The sequence below is a fragment of the Boeremia exigua genome, assembly GCF_020726555.1.
Source record: "Boeremia exigua strain MPI-SDFR-AT-0100 chromosome Unknown C7974scaffold_1, whole genome shotgun sequence".
Taxonomy (NCBI): domain Eukaryota; kingdom Fungi; phylum Ascomycota; class Dothideomycetes; order Pleosporales; family Didymellaceae; genus Boeremia; species Boeremia exigua.
The window spans coordinates 1,617,995-1,637,490 of record NW_025763518.1 but is presented as its reverse complement, the minus strand read 5'-3'; the positions used below and the strand labels follow the sequence as shown (position 1 = coordinate 1,637,490).

General features: G+C 53.3%; 10 protein-coding genes across 10 annotated transcripts; 5 read left to right on the top strand and 5 right to left on the bottom strand.

The window, feature by feature from the left end:
• Positions 1–231: 231 nt before the first annotated feature.
• On the top strand, positions 232–552 carry C7974DRAFT_407772 (uncharacterized protein; the record flags this gene model as incomplete). Its single annotated transcript, XM_046143266.1, has 1 exon — positions 232–552. The coding sequence occupies one exon, from the start codon at positions 232–234 to the stop codon at positions 550–552; it is 321 nt and encodes a 106-aa protein (XP_046002813.1).
• Positions 553–1,055: 503 nt separating this feature from the next.
• C7974DRAFT_382823 (P-loop containing nucleoside triphosphate hydrolase protein) lies at positions 1,056–3,527 on the bottom strand. The gene is made up of 4 exons (XM_046140712.1): positions 2,899–3,527; positions 2,572–2,840; positions 1,478–2,521; positions 1,056–1,421 (listed from the first exon to the last, which is right to left on the bottom strand). Exons 1-4 carry the CDS (start codon positions 3,419–3,421, stop codon positions 1,137–1,139), a joined length of 2,121 nt encoding a protein of 706 aa, XP_046002812.1. The 5' UTR covers positions 3,422–3,527; the 3' UTR covers positions 1,056–1,136.
• A 64-nt stretch (positions 3,528–3,591) lies between these two features.
• Positions 3,592–5,092, top strand: C7974DRAFT_382821 (mitochondrial biogenesis AIM24-domain-containing protein). The gene is made up of 4 exons (XM_046140711.1): positions 3,592–3,860; positions 3,911–4,391; positions 4,445–4,661; positions 4,712–5,092. The coding sequence occupies exons 1-4, from the start codon at positions 3,614–3,616 to the stop codon at positions 4,988–4,990; spliced, it is 1,224 nt and encodes a 407-aa protein (XP_046002811.1). The 5' UTR covers positions 3,592–3,613; the 3' UTR covers positions 4,991–5,092.
• Positions 5,093–5,397: 305 nt separating this feature from the next.
• Positions 5,398–5,822, top strand: C7974DRAFT_407769 (uncharacterized protein; the record flags this gene model as incomplete). Its single annotated transcript, XM_046143265.1, has 2 exons — positions 5,398–5,570; positions 5,624–5,822. 2 exons carry the CDS (start codon positions 5,398–5,400, stop codon positions 5,820–5,822), a joined length of 372 nt encoding a protein of 123 aa, XP_046002810.1.
• A 391-nt stretch (positions 5,823–6,213) lies between these two features.
• On the bottom strand, positions 6,214–7,515 carry C7974DRAFT_407768 (uncharacterized protein; the record flags this gene model as incomplete). The annotated part of the gene is made up of 3 exons (XM_046143264.1): positions 6,214–6,532; positions 6,581–7,049; positions 7,248–7,515. 3 exons carry the CDS (start codon positions 7,513–7,515, stop codon positions 6,214–6,216), a joined length of 1,056 nt encoding a protein of 351 aa, XP_046002809.1.
• Positions 7,516–9,643: 2,128 nt separating this feature from the next.
• On the bottom strand, positions 9,644–10,778 carry C7974DRAFT_13451 (uncharacterized protein). Its single transcript, XM_046135449.1, has one exon. The coding sequence runs from the start codon at positions 10,368–10,370 to the stop codon at positions 9,687–9,689; it is 684 nt and encodes a 227-aa protein (XP_046002808.1). The 5' UTR covers positions 10,371–10,778; the 3' UTR covers positions 9,644–9,686.
• Positions 10,779–11,187: 409 nt separating this feature from the next.
• On the bottom strand, positions 11,188–13,412 carry C7974DRAFT_13344 (inheritance of peroxisomes protein 1-domain-containing protein). Its single transcript, XM_046135421.1, has 2 exons — positions 13,023–13,412; positions 11,188–12,971 (listed from the first exon to the last, which is right to left on the bottom strand). Exons 1-2 carry the CDS (start codon positions 13,285–13,287, stop codon positions 11,488–11,490), a joined length of 1,749 nt encoding a protein of 582 aa, XP_046002807.1. The 5' UTR covers positions 13,288–13,412; the 3' UTR covers positions 11,188–11,487.
• A 371-nt stretch (positions 13,413–13,783) lies between these two features.
• C7974DRAFT_298632 (uncharacterized protein) lies at positions 13,784–15,213 on the top strand (the record flags this gene model as incomplete). Its single annotated transcript, XM_046137703.1, has 4 exons — positions 13,784–14,050; positions 14,172–14,344; positions 14,395–14,797; positions 14,851–15,213. 4 exons carry the CDS (start codon positions 13,784–13,786, stop codon positions 15,211–15,213), a joined length of 1,206 nt encoding a protein of 401 aa, XP_046002806.1.
• A 163-nt stretch (positions 15,214–15,376) lies between these two features.
• Positions 15,377–17,523, top strand: C7974DRAFT_13420 (formamidase FmdS). Its single transcript, XM_046135442.1, has 6 exons — positions 15,377–15,841; positions 15,895–15,913; positions 15,964–16,252; positions 16,319–16,725; positions 16,773–17,033; positions 17,099–17,523. Exons 1-6 carry the CDS (start codon positions 15,767–15,769, stop codon positions 17,287–17,289), a joined length of 1,242 nt encoding a protein of 413 aa, XP_046002805.1. The 5' UTR covers positions 15,377–15,766; the 3' UTR covers positions 17,290–17,523.
• A 457-nt stretch (positions 17,524–17,980) lies between these two features.
• Positions 17,981–18,927, bottom strand: C7974DRAFT_407763 (AhpC/TSA family protein; the record flags this gene model as incomplete). Its single annotated transcript, XM_046143263.1, has 5 exons — positions 17,981–18,006; positions 18,053–18,218; positions 18,270–18,315; positions 18,556–18,673; positions 18,744–18,927. 5 exons carry the CDS (start codon positions 18,925–18,927, stop codon positions 17,981–17,983), a joined length of 540 nt encoding a protein of 179 aa, XP_046002804.1.
• Between the last annotated feature and the right edge of the window lie 569 nt (positions 18,928–19,496).

Below are 19,496 nucleotides of genomic sequence, written 5' to 3'. Positions count from 1 at the left end.
ATAGCGCGCCCGCCACATTCTAGGCAAGTGTCCAGCCAAATGTGTTGGAAAACCTGCAGCAAGGGCGTCATTGTGCGGCTCCCGACATAGACTCATCCTAACCTAGAATCCTGCATTCCGCATCAAATTTACCACTTCCCGTTCGCAACAGCACTCCCGTCTTGCCACTCCTGTTGCGCATTGTCAACCAGCATACCTCACAAACCTACCCTCTGCACAAGCGCCTTCAAAATGTCCGACTCAGAGACCAGCAGCGTCTCCAACATGTCCATGCCACCCACATCGCTCAACGGCTGCCTCGTCCGCGACTTTGGGTACCAGACAACATCAGCACGCTATCACGGCGACCACTCGCCCCAGAACAATCCTGATCACATCATCGACTACGACACGCCCGAGCACTACGAGCGCGCGATGGAGAATGCCAGGAAGAGCCATGCCATCTACATGGGCCAGGTGCCCGAGAAGAAGGGAATCAAGCGCGAAGGCTGGACGAGGTTCATTCCCCGCAAGGACATGCTTCCCAAGAAGGGAAAGTGGATGCCCTGGTAGAAAGAACGATTTTCGAGCCGGCAGGTGCGAACCGTGACGCCCTTTCGGCCCGCCGCTTCTGACAGGCGGCGCGACACACGACTCTCGGGCAAATCTGCAGAGACCCGCGAGACCCGACGGTTCTCGACGTACACACTACGCGTTGCGACGCGCGCGTTTCTGTGGACCGCCCGGTGCGAGGCACCCACTTCCGAGTCTCCACCTCCACAGCGTCTGAAACCTCTGTTGCGCGCTGCCAGCCGTCGGCACGCATATCGACCACCAACGCCGCCACTGCTGTTGTACTGCATACCCACTGTTTTCTAGCGTTTGATCTTTCGCGCAACTTCGCGTGTGTTCTGGACCATCTTGTTTGTTATATATACCCGGTCCATCCATTCACCAGATACCCGGATCTTTCTTCCCATTTGTACTTCGTGGAGCGTGTGCGATAGATAGCTGTAATGATAATGCCTGCATCTTGATCACCAAATACACCACGTTGTGAAACCGCAGACATGAGGTGGTGCCAAAGTGCTTTAGATTGGGTATGTACAATAGCTGACATTTGTCTTATATGTGGTCTTATATGTAGTCTTCTCCATCTATGGCTTCTCCGCCTGATCTCCCTTGTCTGTTGCGTCGTCCTTGTCCGTGAACATCGTCTCCTGCGCACTCCACAACTCACTGTACAATCCGTCTCTATCAATAAGCTCCTGGTGCGTACCCTGCTCCGCCACCCCGCCCGCCTTCAGCACAATGATAACATCGGAGTCGTAGATGGTGCGCAGCCGGTGTGCAATAAAGACCGAAGTGCGTTTCTTCTCGCGCACGAGCGAATTGATGTGTGTTAGAAGGGCTTGCTCGGTGTGCGTATCGAGTGCGGATGTCTGCCACATGTTAGTAAAAGCGTTTCAGTGGAGATATAAAAAGGGGAGAAACGTACTGCTTCGTCGAAGAACAGGAGTGGTGGGTCTTTCAGTATGAGCCGTGACACAGCAAGCCGCTGTTTCTCGCCGCCGCTGATCATCAGACCGCGCTCGCCCACCATGGTATCGTATCCGTCTGGGAACGCGGCGATGGTGTCGTGCACGTGCGCGCGTTTGGCAGCCTGGATGATTTGGTCCTGGCTCGCTTCCATGTTGCCGTATTTGATGTTGTGGCCGATGGTGTTGTTGAACAGCGGAGTGTCCTGGGGAACGACGCCGATGGCCTTGCGCAAGCTCTCGAGCGACACGTCGCGGATATCCTGGCCATCGATTGTGATGCGGCCCTCCTGGACATCGTAGTAGCGGAAGAGCAAACGCAGGATCGTAGACTTGCCGCAGCCGGACGGGCCGACGACTGCGATCTTCTTGCCGGCGGGGATGGTGAGGGTCAGGTTCTTGAGGATGGGTCGGTCGGGACGGTAGCCGAAGGAAACGTTCTCGAATCTGATCTCGCCCTTGGTGAGGGTGAGTGGTTGGGCGCCCGGCTTGTCTTCCACGGCAACGTTGGTCTTTTGTAGGCTGAAAAGGGTGTCCATGTCCAACAGGGACTGGCGTAGCTCACGGTACATGGAGCCGAGGAAGTTCAAGGGAACAGAGAGCTGGAAGACAAGTTGATTCACCATGACGAGGTCGCCAACGGTCATGGTTCCGGTCGCGACGCCATTGCAGGCAAGATACATCATGGCTGTCAGCGCCGATGAGAAGATGACGTTCTGTCCAGAATTGAGAAGAGCGAGAGAGGTGGCAACCTTGATCGAGGCCTTTTCATACGCTGTAAGAGCGGCGTTGTAGCGGCCGACTTCGTACTTCTCGTTGTTGAAGTACTTGACAGCTTCATAGTTGATCAAGGAGTCGACGGCGACAGTTGCCGCCCTGTTGTCAGCGGCATTAGCCTGCTTCCTGAACTTGGTGCGCCACGATGTAGTCAAGATGGTGAATGCTGCATATGTCGCCATTGTGGCGCTCGTAATGAGGGCGAATTGCCAGCCATATTGGTACGTCTTGGAACAATCAGCAGATGTTTTGACAGTCGACACGACCTATTGCTTACCAAGATGCCGCAAACCAAGGATATCTCCAAAGCTGTGGGGAGTATGTGGAACACCATGGATGACAGTAAGAAGCTGATGGCTTTAGTGCCACGGTCAATGGCTCTTGTCAGTCCTCCAGTTTGTCTCGTCAAGTGGAAGTTCAGATCCAATCTCAGCAGGTGCTCATAGACACTGCAAGCTACCTTGCGAATGGCCTTCTGTGCTACACTAGCAAACACAGCATTACGAAGTTCCTGGGACACAGTTGCACCGATCCTGGTTAAGCCGTCTACTCGCTTTAGTCTTGCTTGTGGCAGAATGAATTGGTATTGCTTGGTGTAGCTTACAGGCCATGATCATGGAGCCTGCAACGGTAGTCGCAGTGCCTCCAACAGCAGCAAAGTCTATGTTCATGGAGTCCACAATACTCTTAAAGTAGAAGGGCACCTGCACGTTGAGCAGTTTGGCACTCAAGAGCAATGCTACACTCAATCCAACTCTGAATCGAGTTCCATAGTTGTCTTTCGGCCAAAGATACTTGGTCATCTCCTTTATAATGGTCCAGTCTGCCTTGCGCTGTTCCTTGTTGCTCAAGTTCCTTTCACCAAGCAGTGGATCAATGGCCTTCTCTACCTTCGCTTTCGTTATGGCTTTGGCAGAGTCTTCGGTGGGTTTGGCAGCTTTGGCGGCCTGCAAGGCTTGCTGTGAGTCTGGCGCGGGCCGCTGGCCGTGAACATCTTTCCTGTGCAGCGGCGAGGAGGTGAAGACGCGGGTGGAGTGGTAAAGTGGGTGCGGGCGCAAGAGCAGGCTCAAGCTCGAGGGCTGAAGGCCCGGCCGGCTGGCGGCACGGGCAAGCGGTGGTATCAGCATGGCGAGCTTCACATGTTCGGGTCGCGGAGCTTCAGGTATGAGGATAAGAGCTCTAGCAAGCCCCAATGGTGTGCACGGAGAGCACAGTGATGGTGGGATGCCTCGGCCATCTTGCGTGCTTGAGCACCGGGAAGTCTAGCTTGCCCGCGTGTTTGCAGCGTTTGATTCGACGTCGCCCTCAGCCCTACCGGTATGCGCTGCAGGCCGCAGCTCCAAGCTATTGCTTCGCACGTCCAACACCGATTGCACGCACGCCAATTGACAGGCACAGCCATGCTCCGCTCGGCTGCCTCGCCCTGGAGAAGTGTCGCACACCGCGCCGGTGCTGCGACCGCGCGAAGACGATGCATCAACATTTCCGCGACGCACACGTCCACCGAGCCTGCACTCGACCAGCGCACAAACGTCGATGCTGCGGCAACACCAGTGGTCTCGCCTGGTATGCACTGATAACACGGTCTGGCGCATATAGTTGCTGACCATTGCTAGATGCACATTTCGAGGTCATCGGCACGCCCTTCTCCCTCCTCTCCGTCTCCCTCTCCGCGTCGCAAACCCTCTTCACCCGCCGTGGCACCCTGATCGGTTTGAACGGCAAGTCGGAAAACACCTTATCGACCCTCTCCTTCCTCGAGCCGTTTAGGCGCGCGCCCGTCGGCATTCCCTTCCTCTACCAGAAGATCTCCTCCACCACCCCAGTCACAGCATTGGTCTCCACCAAGTCGCCGATATCTAGTATTGTCACAGTCAACCTTGATGGCAGGCAAGACTGGGTCATCAGCCAGAGGCAGGCGCTGCTGGCCTGGACAGGCCACACCCTCAGCTTGAAGCCTCAGTACAACGTGAAGCTGGGGCTGGCGCATTGGGGCAACACATACATCACCGGACGTGGTCTGCTCGCGCTCGCTGGGAGTGGGCAGATTTACCAGGTGCAGTTGAAGGCTGGCGAGAGCTATGTTGCGCATCCAGCGTAAGTCATATTTTGGAAGAATTCCTGGTCTCCTGTAAACTCACACAATCCAGCAACGTTGTCGCATACACAGCATCAGCGACACCGCCAATGCCTTTCCGATTCAAGTCGTCAAACTTCCGCCTCCAGGTCCCTGATCTTGGGTTCGGGTCTTTTGTGCAGAACGCCAAGTTCTTCAGAATCATGAGCCAAACAACAACATGGCGTGCCCTCTCAAGAACGTGGTATACTCTCAAGACCTGGATGCGGCGATCAATCTGGGGAGATAGGGTATGTCATGTCTACTCTGACACAGTTACGTTGTGCTGACAATGTTCAAGTTATTCCTCCGCTTCGAGGGGCCAACAACAATGCTGCTTCAGTCTCGTGCCTCGCGCATCAGCGACGTCCTGACATTGAAGGATGTCGACGAGATCGCCGAGAGCCAGCCTGGCGCTGTACAGGATGCCGTGGACCGCAAAATCAAGGAGGAGATCAAGCAGATTGGTGCAGGTACCACCGCACCCGGAGCTCAGGAGAGCTCTGTTGGTACCGTGAAGTACGCAACAGTCAGGAGTGGAAAAGCTTCTTTTGAAGGCCCCAGTACACCCGCATCATAGGGTGCTTTGTACAATATGTAAAGCATTTTGGCACTTTCTTGATGGTGCAGCAGCATTCGACGGGCGAAAGGTTTATGTCTGCGTATTCGGTCTCAGTGTCGCCGTTGTTGTGGCACAAACATCCTCATCTGGAGTTCCTACTACCAGATGACTTGCTTCAAATTGAATCCTGGAAATGAGCATCCAGGGCCTTGAAATTGCAATAAGCAGCTCTTCTGGGCCTACGTCATCCCGCCAACTTGCAGATCCCCCAGCCTTCGTTGCACTCCAACACCAGAAGAAGCAGTGTACAACTGCCGATCACATCACCTCTCCCACGAGATAGCATTCACATTGTTCGCTCTAATCTCCAATTGATACCCCCACCATATCCCACCACCCACCCCTCCCCCCGTACACCCCCCACAATGTGCATCATGCGAACCTACGAAACCCGCGGCCCCGGCGTCCTCGACCCGCCACCGCGCCGGGGAAACTACACCTCGCACCCGCCCGCCGGCGTGATGCGCCTGCCGCGCGAATGGCGGCGCTCGGCCTCGTACAGCGACGAGGGGCGGTATGTGGTGGAGCACCACCACCGGTTCGTAGCACTGTGATCGTAGCCTGTGTGGTTGGCATGCTGATGGGTCGCAGACGGTCGCAGCCACTTGCTGTCGAGTACTATGAGGAGCCGCGGGCGAGTAGGCGTAGCGTGAGTCGCTCGAGGCGGGTGAGCGATGTGCGGAGGAGTGATGTGCGGAGAAGCGACTTGGAGTTTCGCGAGCCGAGGCGGAGTACGGGGCATGTTGATGAGAGGGTGGTGAGGAGGGAGGTTAGCCGGACGCGGTACTGAGAGGCGGCGGCGCTGTTTGTTTGCATGTGGTGTGAAGGTGCGAGCATGGTCTGTTTGAAGCGAACATAGAGCGCATAATTTTTGGTTTGATTAGACAGTACAGTCGTATATTTGCATTGGATTTATAGAGGTATCAAGTGGGCTATGCTCTGCTGCTAGGAACACCAGAGAGCTGCCATTCCTAGCCTGTATGCTAAACACCGTACTCCTGACAAGTCAAGTTGATGTGGCCAGCTGACCAACTGCCGCCCGCTCCATTTTGTAACACAATCTGCAATGCGCCTCCAGTGAGAAAGAAACAGTAGTGCCCGGTATCAGGCTGAGGCTAGAGCCAGGTCGATGGCAAGAAGGGTAGTAATACATGGACGCTTCCGCGCGCCGAAGGAGCTGCTCACTGTGGATGCTCCATCTTAGGTTGCTGCTGCATAGGGTTTTGGCCCCAGTTCTGCTGCAGACCTGCGCTGTTGGGCGGTTGTGATGTATTCGAGTTCATCCGTTGTGGGCCGCCAGGCGACTGCCTTGCTGCAGGCTGGCCGCCCTTCCACCCGGGGAAAAGGCCTTGCAGTCTGAGATATAGCTTGCCAAGCTCCTCGTGTGTTGTGGGCGCGGACATTATCGCAGGCCCAGGTTGTACGGGCTGTCCTGGCTTGGGCACCTTCTCGGCATTCTGTGCCAGATAAGAGAGGTTGGCTTGTAGGCGACGGACATAGCTGGTGAGTCAGCAAAGGGGCAAAAATCGCGACAACAAAAGCACTCACTCGATGTACTCTTTGGATGGCTGTTGTTTGCCCTCCTCGGCCACTCCTATTTGGCCGCCCTTGCCCTGAGTCTGGAGGCTGGTAGCCTCGTTGATGAGTATGCTGTTGATCTCAAGGAGAACCGCGACGCGCTCGTGGGCTTTCGCCGGCGTGACGGGCGACACAGGCGACTGTGGCACAGCCTTGATGGGCGTTTGCGCCTGCGCAGGCTCACTCTTGACCTGAGATGAGAGGTTGAAGTTCATGGGCTGCTGCTGACCGTTGGACGACGGCAGGGTGGAGGGCGACTGCTGCGGCTGAGGTGTGGCATAAGGCTGGCCTTGGTTACTCAGGGCCGGCGAGGCGGTCTGGCGGTTCTGGGCGAACTGCTGATGGGCCGGCGACGGCAGCGCCTGTGAGTAAGGCGCGCCCGAATACGGGTTGTGCTGCTGCTGCTGCTGCTGCTGTTGCTGCTGCTGCTGCTGTTGCGCTGCTCCACGGCGGTCAGCGTGCTGATAAGCAGACCAAACATCGAGCCGCAAGGCGCAAGCCGCAGGCCTCAAGCCAGGCCCGGGTCAGGGCACGTCAGGGCAGACGCGAGCGCGAGCGCGACACAAGGTCACAAACGGCAGGCGCGTACCGCTGCTGGCGGCGACGGGACGTCATTGCGTATTGAGTGCTGACATACCTCGTGCTTGGTGAAGCTGGCCCTGGGACATGGCAGCTCCAGGCTGCATCATGGCGCCACTGTGCATGCTGTTAGGGAACGAGGCGCCTTGGCCGCCATTGGGGAGACCGCCGTAGGAGAACGCGTTGTTTGATTGCGCGAACCGAGCTTGTGGATCCGAGTTGAAGAACTGATTCTGCGGGGAATGTGTCGTAGTTTGGCCAAGGTGGGCGGCAGAGGTGGAGAACCCAGCAAAGGTGGAAGGATATTGGCTAGATTGGAAATCCATCGGACACACTGCGACTCATTGGGTCGCACAGCTGCGTTTAGATTGGATTTGTGGTGAAAGAGATAACGTGCGGTGAGAGGGACGTCCGGCGCTCGCAGATTTGCGCGCGCGCCACCCTCGGCTGTGCGCAGGCCGCACCTTCAGCATCTTGAATAGCAACATCACGGTCGCCGCTCGCGGTTTTCAGCGCATCGCATCGTGGGAACGGCAGCAGGACTGAGAGTAGCCTCACCGGCGCATTACCGCGGAGACAACCGGCAACATGTCTTGTCACGGTCGATTCCACGCACATCAGCTTTGACCACCAACCCTACAATGATCCCTGTCATTCAGATGATCCACCTTTGACATGCTTCCAGATCCGATCCTACGGTCCGTCGCTCACTGGCTGCCTGCCGTTGCTACCAGTCACTAGCCTGTGCCCTTCGAGACAATCGACGGCCAGCTGCATCAAGGACAGCCGATTTTTGGCCAGTGGCTGCGTGCCCCCACAGAGGTCGAAAAGATCTCAAGCGGGCGTGACGTCTCCGCTGCCGTGTGACTGCCTTACTGGTAATCCTTCCAAGCGTGTAAGCGAGCTCCAGCTCATCACGCGGGTGCTGCTACGGGCATTGACGCAAAAGGGCCCGTTGGTCCAGCCAAGGCTCGCGGTTACTGCGTACTAGCGGATGTGGCTGCAGGAACCTGGGACATCAACCTGGAAACTTCCCTTCTAGGCTCGATGCGAGAGGGACGGCGTAATGATCCGCGCCGGGCCTGAGGGCATGGTTGCAAATGCAATCTAGGTAAATTGACTTACGAAGCGATGCTGGCGCCGAACAGTACAACTCTACGCTGTGGCATGATATTGCTGGTTAAGACGGTGTTTACTGCCCCTTTCGGGCCTGCTCTCACAGAAAGTTTGGAGTGCAATGCAATGTTCAAAGAAAGGACAAACGTCAGCCGCGATTTTGATCGGTGAGGGTATGTAGGTTCGGGTCTACTAATCATCCGAAAGCAGTCTCATTTCACATGATCGTATTAGTAGCTTGACTTCAGGGCGCCACCTTATCACTGCGTGTTGCTTCTGCTCCCGAGTCGAGCCCTTGTGCCCGAAACTGCTCTGTTGCTATACCATTGAGGTACTAGCAGTCTCAGGATGTACGTCTTTGTCAACGTCGACTCTAATGGAAGGTTTCTGGCAGACTGAAATATACATTCCTTTCCTGCCCGTGAAGCTTTCTACACCGTCTTGTATGTCTACTTGGCCACATGCTCAGTTCCGCGTGACAGGAAGCACGCTACCATACGACTATTTGTATAGTCTACCACGAATTCAGACATGCAGGTGAGTCTCAAAAGTGACTAAAAGGTTGACAACAATATACGCCTCAGGGAAGCGCACGGCTCGAGGTAAGAACTGTGAAGCGTATTGCGCAAGATCTACAGCATGGGGCATGAATGGAAAGAAACAATCGCTTTGATACATTCACGTTGCGCACACACTCTCTGTATTGTGAAGACATAGTCTGAGGTTGTGGGTTGAAAAGTCAGTGAGGCTGCATCTTCATCCAACTGATGTCTCTTTCAGAAGAGTGACAACCTGACCGCGCACAAATTTTTTAGAGCACTTCGGAGTTCGGCGAGAGTCGCAGATATATTAGATGTCTCTGTAAGCAAACTTCCGTGTCCTCCAACTCGGTGTCAGATTTGAGCTGTGCTCAGAGACACCGTCGATACTCAAATATCATTAAGTAATAGGGATGACCACGCGGGAAGGAAAGTCTGCGAGTAAGAAGTGTGCGTGGAATTTCCCACGTCTTCAAAGGCATTCGGGTCTATTAAGAGCTTTGATAGAGTTTTAAGTGACTTGCAGCCATACGGTATTCCGTTAGAGATAACGCAACGACAAGTGCGGATACAGTAATTGCGGAACGATGAAATTAAAGATAAGGGTATAGCTTTGAAAGCGGAGAGGGTGTTTCCCTGCCCTGAAGTTGGGGTATCATGATGAAGAACTCCAACGAAAACGCCGTTGAACCTGTTGTCGTCCTTGCAGTGTCAGACTAAGCTGAAAGAAATGTCGCTGGTCATCAGTCAAAACTGAATCGCTGGTCATCAGTCAAAACTGAATAACGTTAGTAAAGTCGTTATGATCTGTTATCATGCAAGTACGTACACCTTTGACATGATCAATGGTCTTCCACTGCGGCCAGCTCTCGCTTGAACTTGGCTCTTGACCACAGTGAACCACTCAAGTAAGCAGCCACTTGCTCGTCACAAATTTTCTGCAAACAAGCATCTGACTCTTTTGCTCTCAACCCCCTTAGCGTATCATGAGTAGGACTTACTCTCCTTCTCAATATTCGTCTTGGCTGAGGTTCTGGTGTGAGTATTGGTGTGTACCATACGGTCGATGGAGATGTGCATGTCAACTCCAGCGAACGCCTTTGGCAGTAAGGTGAAGTTGGCGCTGAGCTCAAAGGTGTCGACATTGATGAGACCGAAGAGGATGTGCTGCGCCGCGATGACTGGAGAGAAGACGTTCGTGATATGTTTGCTGAGGAGACAGAAGGTATATAGATCGGCGATTGCGGTTCCACCACTGCATAAGCTGCGCAAGTCGGAGGCAGCACTGTTGGTCTGCTGAAGAGAGGTTTAGGCACAAGTTCCACCTCAATATCGAAGGCATCTCCGTACGGTAACGGTGGAAGTGGTTTGTCGTAGAAGTGATTTGTTGGTGCGCGACATACAGTTCTGATACCCAGGTTGGAACCCATGGTGTACTGAATTCGTATATTCTTCTTGGAAACCAAACCTAATAAAGATTGGCGATCACGTACTCTTGTTAATTGTGCATGTAACACAGCATGCATGAAAGCTCAGACAAACCTACAGACAAACCTCGTCGCGTGGGCGCATAATGGGCTATAAACAAAGAGGCGGGTCGCCTGCCACCGACGACTGCAACATCCAATGTACAAACAAGTCAGTGGACCTATTTGCTCACCGTGCAGCAACTGGAAGTTCAAGTGGAGCAGAAACAGATCCCTTATTGGGTGCCATGACAAAGTTGGTTGTCAGTAAAAAGCTGGCTGGGACGAAGAGTGTGGCAGTGGCTGGCATCCTGCTGGGATCGCCTGCCCTGCATCACAAGCCGCTCATCAGGGTCTGGAGAACAGCACGATAAGATTCGTTCACATGATGAACTGGCGGGTTTTTGCGACGCGTGATCACCGTTGGGCGTAGAGAAGCTTATGGCTGAAGATGAGTGAGCGTTCGTGGTGGTGTGCAGGAATCCAGCTGCAGACCGCCCAATGTTGGAGCCGACGGCTGCTTCCCGAAATTACGGGCACGTTGTTTGCCCTTCATGATCGCGAGCAACAGTGCCATTGCAAACCGTTGAAGAGCTTCCTTGCTTCATGACGTTCGTCATAATTGCTATGACTTTGTTTCTGTGATACGTCATAAGCAGTGGCTTGCGCACAAGTGGTGGGGCAGGGCCTTGTCTGGAAAGTGGGCTTCAGGTCTCGACCTAGGTAACTCTGGGACACATATGAAAATTGATGAATCCAGGATTGTCTTCTTAAAGAAGTAGAAAAGCTACGCTACGCAAAGTCAATGATCAGAAGTGCTTCTATCCCGCCTGTTCTGTAACGCGAGAGGCATGCAACAGCAGAGCATTAGAGCAGTAGCTTCGAAATCAGTTGTCCTTTTCTCAGTTGTCACAAATGAACTCGACATTTAATTTTTCAGATAACTCGTTCAAGCGTCCACCCATTCGCAGTCAATATTAGTTCGTACGCAACCAGAAACCGAACCATCCTTCAAGTATGTCGTGATATTACAATCATGTATCTTTCCCTATCCGTCAAAACCGTATGCAGTCAAACCGTGACTGCGTCATGCTGCCCAACCATGTAAATGCCAATGAAAAAAAAAGGTGAACGCCTGGTATCGTCTGTACAGTATGCAAGTAGTCATGCGTGAACATTAATCCAGCTCCCCAGGAAACCCTGTCCTCCGTCCCAGCTCCCCCAGGTTACTAAGGGGGATGCCGAAGTCATCTTCCTCCCACTCATCTTCTTCACCACTGGACTCCCAGGAGCCGGGTATATTATTAGTTCGTCGAACACGATAAGTGGAAAAGCGAAAGCCTTTGGAAATGCTTGCTGCTATGCGCAGCATGAGCGACACAAGGTGCTGCGGAGGACCAAGAACAATCTCGCAGGTCTTGCGGACCAGAGCGGTGGCGAATTTCTGATCTGGCTTTTGCCGGGTAGGAAAGCACAAGTTCTGCGGCTGAGGCATTGGAGAAAACGCTCGTCGCGGTGAGGCGCCTGTAAGCTTTCTCATGCGGATCATGTCAGGCGGCGTAGGCACATCCAACGAAGGTTGACCAAGACTGTCTTCATCCGAGTCACTCACCAGTGGAGGGGTGTGAGGTGCAGATGAGGGACGTACGTCGATCAACGGCGTTGTGATCGGCTGTAGTGGTGCGACAGATGCCAAAGCAGCGGACTTTTCGGCGTGATCTGTAGATGTAGCTCGAACAGTGAGCTCTGAAAGGTCACGGCGATGCCTAGCTCGACCCCTCGTATTGTCCTGCTTTGGTAGGCTGGTCGCCCAAGGGTTGAGTATCTCAACCTCAGCATCCAAAAAGGGTGGCGAAGGACTTCGGCGAGCTGTGTGGAACGAGTAGAAGGAGTCTGTACTTGACAATAGACTAGCAGCATCCGTGGAGGGCTTACGCTCGGTCACTACTGGCCGAGTACTAATCTCCTGCACATTGTTTTTCTCTTCATGCTTCGATATTTCTGGGATGCAGCCCATCATGGACACTGATGACAAAGACCTGTCTCTTGTTGCATGTATCGGTGCAGTGACTGAACGTGGGCTTTGAAACAGCTGTGCGCGTTCAGCTACTGACAGCCTCCGTGGGGCTTTTGGTGGCGGTGTATTCTCAAAGACGGTGCCAGGTGTTTCGGGAATAGGTACGTCACTGGCATCAGTGTGAATACTGGACCGATCGTCTTCTTCGTAAGAGGATGTGTTGGCTGATTCAGAACCTTCTTGCAAAGGTGTCGAGGGCCGCGGCCCGTCCTCGGGCATCCACGTCTTGTCCAAGATCCACTTCTTTGCTTTTTGTGTCGGCCTTTGAGAAGGGCGTTTGCGCGGAGGCGTCTTCGGGCGTTCGGGCAGATCAGCTTCGAAACTTCGTGTGAATGGACACTGGGTCTTTTCGTACTGCAAGACCTGGCTTAGCACTGACTTGAATTGCTCGATCTTGGCCTTGTCCTCATCCGTGTCAAAGGGTAGCTCCATGCGATAGTACGAGTCTTGTCTGATTCTAAGTACAAAGACTGACTGTCCGTCTACACACCAGCATTGTGATCGAGGGAAGATGGTGTGCAAGAGGTTGCCAGAGTTCAGGAAGGACACATTGGATGCTGTCACGCGGTAGATGCGCAGGACACCTGTGATCTCGTGTTAGTTGGGAATACGCTCATCATAACATGACGACATACCAACAGCAAGAGTTCGCTCAGTGGGTGTTTTCCAAGCGACATGATTTCCTCCGCTGGTAGCCGAAACGCCTGCAGATGCAAAGGAGACGATCCTTGAGTGCGGACAGACGACCAGCGTCTCTATACCGTCGGCGCTATTCGTTGATGCTGCGGCTGGTGCTGGGCTACTTCTTAATCGAGCAGGTACTGTGAATGAGCGGCGTCCATGGTGCAGCGGAGGCGGCGCGTGTTCTGGAGTTCTCGAGGGAGCCAGCGGGGAGGACATGGTAGTTGCTCATGCATGCATTTCGTTTTCGTTGTGTCGTGCTACGTGTCGCTCGTACAGCACAAGCAGCTATGCAAGCGTCGTACGTGTCTTCCTGTTGTGTTATTTTGTGTTGTTGGCGCTCGAGTCGTTAGGTTGAAGCGGCGTGCCTTGCTCTTCGAACGCTTGGCGCGAGGTATGAGTTTCACGGGATCCACTGCGATTCAGATGTCAATCACAGAAATGACGGGGTCCACACAGGCGATCACCGTTAAGTTAGCCTTTCGGAGCCGAAGTTAGTTACAAGCAACGCGCCGAACGTTTCTATGTCAACAGTCAAAATGCAGACCCATAGCTCTAGTCTGCCTGGACCCTGAGCTGACTGCGTCTTGCCCGGAAGGGGCGGGTACGTCATTGCGCTGCAGCTCCACTGGTTCGCACACTGTGCTCTAGAACGAGTTTGCTTTGCTGTCCTCACCAGTAACATCAACTCACTGAGAGCTCACATCAGCCAAGAATGTCGAACTTCGACCCCAATGCGATCTTGCGTGGTGCGCAATTGACGCTAGTTGGAGGTATGAGGCACTCACAAACAGCGTTGCTGCTTGCAGTATTGACATGTGCTACAGTAAATCGTGCACTCCAAAATCCAGGTCTCTTCACCTCTGACCACTACCGTCAAGCAGCAATCGCTGTAGCTGCTGGAGTCGCTATTCGAATCCTCGTATCAATACCTGTATGTGTAACCCGCGTCTCGAGCACCCCGATGGACACACAGCCGAGAGTTTGGCCCAAACAGACCGCAGGCACTCTCTGTTCCACTCTTCAACTCCTCAAGACAGTCACTATTCCCCTTATCTCTATATCTGTCTACCGAGTATGGTCACTGACAAAGCTTCCACTAGATTGTTGGCGTCAGGATACTACTATGGATCGTCTCTCTGTTCATAGACAGGAACAATGTCACTTGGGACGATAGCGTGATAGATGGACTGCACTTCCTTGAGCATACCGTTCTCCAAGTGCCTTTTTTTCTCATGACCATGATGCGCTATGTCACACCAACCTTGGATCGAATGTAGGTAACAACCCCTCGTATGACGTCTGGTATGCTTACACCATGGTCAGGTTCATGGATTCCCTTCAATGGGTCGACCACACTTATGTGCAGAAGCACAAGTCTGAAGATCCGCACAATCTTCGGGCAATGTACGCGCAGAACCTCGAGCAATACCCCACCCACGCGCCAAAGGACCCGAACGAGAAGAAGAAATCGATAAAAGATACTGTGATATTGATGGCTGTCAAGCAAGGCCGGAAAGCTGGCATCTCATTGGCTGTGTTGGCATTGTCATACCTACCGTATGTTGGCCAGTTTGTGCTGCCTGCTGCCAGTTTCTACACCTTCAACAAGGCAGTAGGGACCCAGCCTGCGATTGCTATCTTCGCAGGCTCTCTTCTGCTGCCACGACGATACTTGGTTTCTTTCTTGCAGGCCTACTTCTCATCTCGTACGCTCATGCGTGAATTGGTATGTTGTATCCCCGCTTTGCTTCAATTGGCCGACATTAACCATTCTTTCAGCTGGAGCCATATTTTGCGCGCGTTCGCTACAACAAGGAGCAAAAGAAACTGTGGTTCAAGGATCGCGCCGGTGTCCTGTTTGGCTTTGGCCTTGGATTCTACGTCTTCGTCAAGATTCCGCTCGTTGGTGTCCTGATCTATGGCTTGGCCGAAGCATCGACTGCATATTTGATCACAAAGATCACTGAGCCACCTCTACCACCAAACGAGGCTGAGAAGTTCAAAGAGGACTCACTTCACTGGAAAAACAAACACGAATTCCTAGAGTTGCCATGGCAGCACATGGATGCATACAACGTCAGCATGCACAAGCCTGGCTTCAAGTCGGATGTTCGCCAGACACCGCGAAAGACATTCAGCTAGACATTCTCTGTTACCAAAAAGGAAGCTGCTTAGGACGAAGCTCGCTTGGAACCGAGCTTGCTATTACTGTAGTGCCCCGGCCAATCGCCAGGAGGCAGTGACAGGAGCCCGTATTGGGCGCTTGAGGCGTCGCTGTGACAAGCGCGTCGACTATTGAACCCTTAGCTGCCGCTGTATGACGATGACATGGGAATTGGAGGACGTGGCTTAACCCCGTCAACTCCACCTGCGGGGCAAGCTTCTTGCCAGAAGCAGTACTTAGCTCAGTACAGCTGTTCTACCCGACGATACGTAAACATTCCCTATCAGCTATCACCAAGCTTATCAAGCTCCTTGTACACGGAGCAGCTGAGCCGCCCGAGTCCGGTTCCCGTCTCCTCGGAACGGGTACGGTATCGAGATAGCAATTGATGAATGTAACTACCCCGCGCCCATGATTGTTATAGCCGTTATACCCCTCTGAACGTGAATTTGGTCCTCGCACCCACTCATTGCTTCAATCTATCTATTCACGCTTCCAATCATCGCCTACTAAGCTTCTCTAATCATTGTCATGGGTAAACAAGGGCTCAGGTACGCTGCCAAGGTTGACCTCGATCAGCCAGCAGCTGAGCAGAATGTTCTCCACGTACGAACCCTTAGTATCTCGCAAGACTCCCTCCTTTATTAACAGATTTATAGAACCGGTGGCACCCCGACAGTAAAGTTCCACTCCTCTGTTCCAATGGTGCCCCTCCTGACATGCCGTAGTCCCTTCAATCGGAACTATCAAGAACAACGAAGTCGTCAAGATCGAATGCGTGGACTGGACAGGCGGTCAAATTGGCAACAATGATAGTGCTGATGACATGCGCGACGTTGACCTCACCAAGATCCATTATCTCACTGGACCATTTGACATCGAGACAGCGGAGCCAGGTGACGTCCTAGTATTAGAGATCCAGGATGTTCAGCCCTTGGATGAGCAGCCTTGGGGCTTCACAGGTGTCTTCGCTAAGGAGAACGGAGGCGGCTTCCTGGACGAAATCTATCCTGAACCGTGAGTTACTGTTCTCGCTGTTTCCCGCTCGTCCGGTGTCGGCGCGTATCACTAACACCACTCCAGTGCAAAAGCCATCTGGGACTTTGAAGGCATCTTCTGCTCCTCGCGACACATCCCCGGCGTCCGCTTTGCCGGGTTAATCCACCCTGGTATCCTGGGCTGCGCGCCCTCCGCGGAGATCCTCGAGACTTGGAATAAGCGCGAGGGCGAGCTGATCGAAGCCTGCGCAACCACGCACAACCGCGTTGTTGCCGAGCCGCCGCAGCCCAAGAATGTGCACGCCGGCTCTGCTGATAAGGACTTGAAGGAGAAGGTGGGCAAGGAAGGCGCGAGGACGATCCCCGGACGCCCCGAACATGGCGGCAACTGTGATATCAAGAACCTCTCACGCGGTTCTAAGGTGTTTCTCCCTGTTCATGTGAAAGGGGCAAAGTTCAGCGTGGGCGATCTGCACTTTTCGCAAGGAGACGGTGAGTGCGCATAGTGGGCCAAGCTGAACGGCGCTGACATCCTCCAGGAGAGATCTCTTTCTGCGGTGCGATTGAGATGGCAGGTGTCATCACGATCAAGTTCTCTGTCATGAAGGGCGGCATCAAGCAGCTGGACATGAAGAGCCCCATCTACATCCCCGGACCCGTAGAGCCACAGTTTGGGCCGGGAAGGTACATTTACTTCGAAGGCTTCTCGGTCGATGAGCATGGCAAGCAGCACTACCTGGACACGACGATTGCATATCGACAGACAAGTCTGCGGGTGATCGAGTATCTGAGACGATATGGTAAGTCACTAATTTCCTGACCTGATATCTCATCGAAGGTATCGCAGACATTGACTCGGTCGCAGGTTACAACGACTACCAGATCTACCTTTTGCTCTCTTGCGCTCCAGTTCAGGGCCATGTGGCTGGCATTGTTGACATTCCCAACGCATGTACGACTATGGGCCTGCCAATGGACATCTTTGACTTCGACATCTCGCCGCACATCCCGGCTGAGAAGCGAGATCTGGGGTCTTGTGCATTTGCAAGCAAATAGAGAACCGTGGCTGCTCTTGATATAATGAGATCCGCCAATTGCTCAGTCTACACTTCGCAGGGGGTCTCCCTCTTTAGTCATTTCCAAGAAGTGGTATGCTCGTAAAGTAGTCAAACTGCCTGCAACGACAGCAGGTGCTTATATGATTTCTAAAGCTTGCTCAAGACAACGCCAAGCTTACGTGACATTTGACAAATATGTACGATTGAGCATACTGCAATATGTGGTTGGTACGCAGCGCTGTCGTTTTGGAGAGCTGTTCAGGGGCGGGGCGGAAGCACTCAAGCGCTCAAATACTTATCGGACGCAAACCATCGCAAAAAACTAGATAGTGTCGGAGAAGTAGCCTCTTTGAAATGGTGGAATTGGTCAGTGCAGACATGAACAACACTAAGCTATAGAGATCGCTTTCGTTGACTCGACTGCAACGTTCATCCTGGCGAAAACATCGGCATACGTGCATGCCGAATGATAATCCAGATATTGATCAGGATTTTGACTCACGGTAGAGCTTCAAACTCAATGAGAAATGTAGAGGAATTATCTCGAGAGAAATTTAATTGTTATTTGACTAATCACAAAGCAATCCCAGGGAAGAGACAGCCCTTCAGTCTGCTTCTCCGCATCATCCAACTTATTGATGTGTCGAAAGGCGGAAAGCCAATTATGATCCAGCGTCACAATGGAAGAATCACAAGACCTTGTCTACAGCGGAGACTAGTGTACGGTCAGTGAGACTCTGCGAAGGGAGTTTCAGACATACCGTTCAAACCAGTGTTATCAGGCTCAACGTGCGCCTCCTTGACAGCACCGTTTTCGATGACAAGGGCATAACGCTTGGAGCGGTCACCGCCAAAGATGGATGCAGCATCAAAGGAAAGGTCAAGACCCTTGGTAAAGGCCAGGCTGGGGTCTGCGAGAAATCGAATCTAGTAATGTAAGCACATTGTTACGGAAACAAGGATGCCGCGTTGACTTACACCGCTCGAACCCGTTGGGTCCAGCGTCTTTCCCCATGCCTTCATGCTATGCCAAGTCAGTGACAAGAACTTAATGTCTAGCATACGAGGCGATAGTAACACAGGCCAAGACATATGCTTGTGTGGTAACGCCACAAGTACCACGAAGGCGTCTCATGCTGCAAGTGATAGTCACGTTTGCATCAAATTGAGAGCAACGGGTGGCACCCTCATCCGAGACAGTCTCAGCAGTCGAGGGATATTGAGCCTAATTGCACGAACTAAGCAGCTGCTCGAGCTCACTTACACAAAGCTGTCGTTGACAGAAACAACAAAGACCTTGCCAGCATCTTTGAGTTTAGCAGAGTTGATGTACCCGGGAATATGGGTCTCTGAGCAGGCAGGCGAGTACGCGGCTGGAACTCCTGTTCACGACAGTTGATTAGTCAAAGCAAAAACGAGACTGCATTTATGGTGGAGGATTCAGTGGCTTACCAATGACGAGACCTTTACCGGTTTTCAGCTCGTCGGCGAGGTTGACCTTGTTGCCAGGCGAATTTTCCATCAACTCGACATTGGGAAGCTTGTCTCCCACCTTGACAAAAGCAGGGGCCGTTGCATGGAAAAGGCGGCGGCCGGCGACGGGACGCACTAGAGACAATTGTCGGGCAGCGAACATGATAGGTAGGTATATCAGATGGGGGCTTGATTGCAGATGGGGGCTTGATCACGGAGGTTTGGTACCGGTGGGCCGTACGGATTGTCAATGTCGTTGGCGGCAGCTCTGCAGATTGTCAAGGTGGGATCGGCCAAAAAGCTCAGGCAGCCACGTCTCTTAGTTTGGTGGAGGTTAACTTGGTCCAAGCGCTGCGCTGTACAAAGTAAGGGCATTCAACGCTGCTCTTGTGTTTCCCGCTGCACCTGTCACTAGGAGCGCGAAACTAGGAGCGACAGCCCCGCGGAGCAGATGAGGCTTACAGGAGCTCGCTGATAGTGCGTCTGGCAGCGTAGAAGCCGATGCAGGCTGCCTTCTAGCTAGTTTGCTTTTAATGCGGATCGTCGCGCAGCGGCGTTGGCTGAATCGTCATAGCCTGTGCCAAGGCCTACGGTACAGCAACTCGCCGACAGAAGACGATCAGACGGAAGACGATCAGACAGCTGGAAGCGTGAATGGCATACTTTGGCAGCGCGACCCTGTACCGATACATTTCGGCGTGTGGCAGCTGGCACTCGTCGTTGGGCGTTACC

Coding starts and splice junctions, on each gene's coding strand:
- C7974DRAFT_382821 (XM_046140711.1), top strand. CDS start 3,614: ATGCGCTGCAGGCCGCAGCTCCAAGCTATTGCTTCGCACGTCCAACAC. Junction 3,861..3,910: donor AACACCAGTGGTCTCGCCTG/GTATGCACTGAT, acceptor GACCATTGCTAG/ATGCACATTTCGAGGTCATC. Junction 4,662..4,711: donor GATCAATCTGGGGAGATAGG/GTATGTCATGTC, acceptor ACAATGTTCAAG/TTATTCCTCCGCTTCGAGGG.
- C7974DRAFT_13420 (XM_046135442.1), top strand. CDS start 15,767: ATGGGTAAACAAGGGCTCAGGTACGCTGCCAAGGTTGACCTCGATCAG. Junction 16,726..16,772: donor GCACTTTTCGCAAGGAGACG/GTGAGTGCGCAT, acceptor GACATCCTCCAG/GAGAGATCTCTTTCTGCGGT. Junction 17,034..17,098: donor CGAGTATCTGAGACGATATG/GTAAGTCACTAA, acceptor ACTCGGTCGCAG/GTTACAACGACTACCAGATC.
- C7974DRAFT_13451 (XM_046135449.1), bottom strand. CDS start 10,370: ATGCATGCTGTGTTACATGCACAATTAACAAGAGTACGTGATCGCCAA.
- C7974DRAFT_13344 (XM_046135421.1), bottom strand. CDS start 13,287: ATGTCCTCCCCGCTGGCTCCCTCGAGAACTCCAGAACACGCGCCGCCT. Junction 12,972..13,022: donor TGAGCGAACTCTTGCTGTTG/GTATGTCGTCAT, acceptor ACGAGATCACAG/GTGTCCTGCGCATCTACCGC.
- C7974DRAFT_382823 (XM_046140712.1), bottom strand. CDS start 3,421: ATGCTGATACCACCGCTTGCCCGTGCCGCCAGCCGGCCGGGCCTTCAG. Junction 2,841..2,898: donor AGGCTCCATGATCATGGCCT/GTAAGCTACACC, acceptor TAAAGCGAGTAG/ACGGCTTAACCAGGATCGGT. Junction 2,522..2,571: donor CCTTGGTTTGCGGCATCTTG/GTAAGCAATAGG, acceptor GATTGTTCCAAG/ACGTACCAATATGGCTGGCA.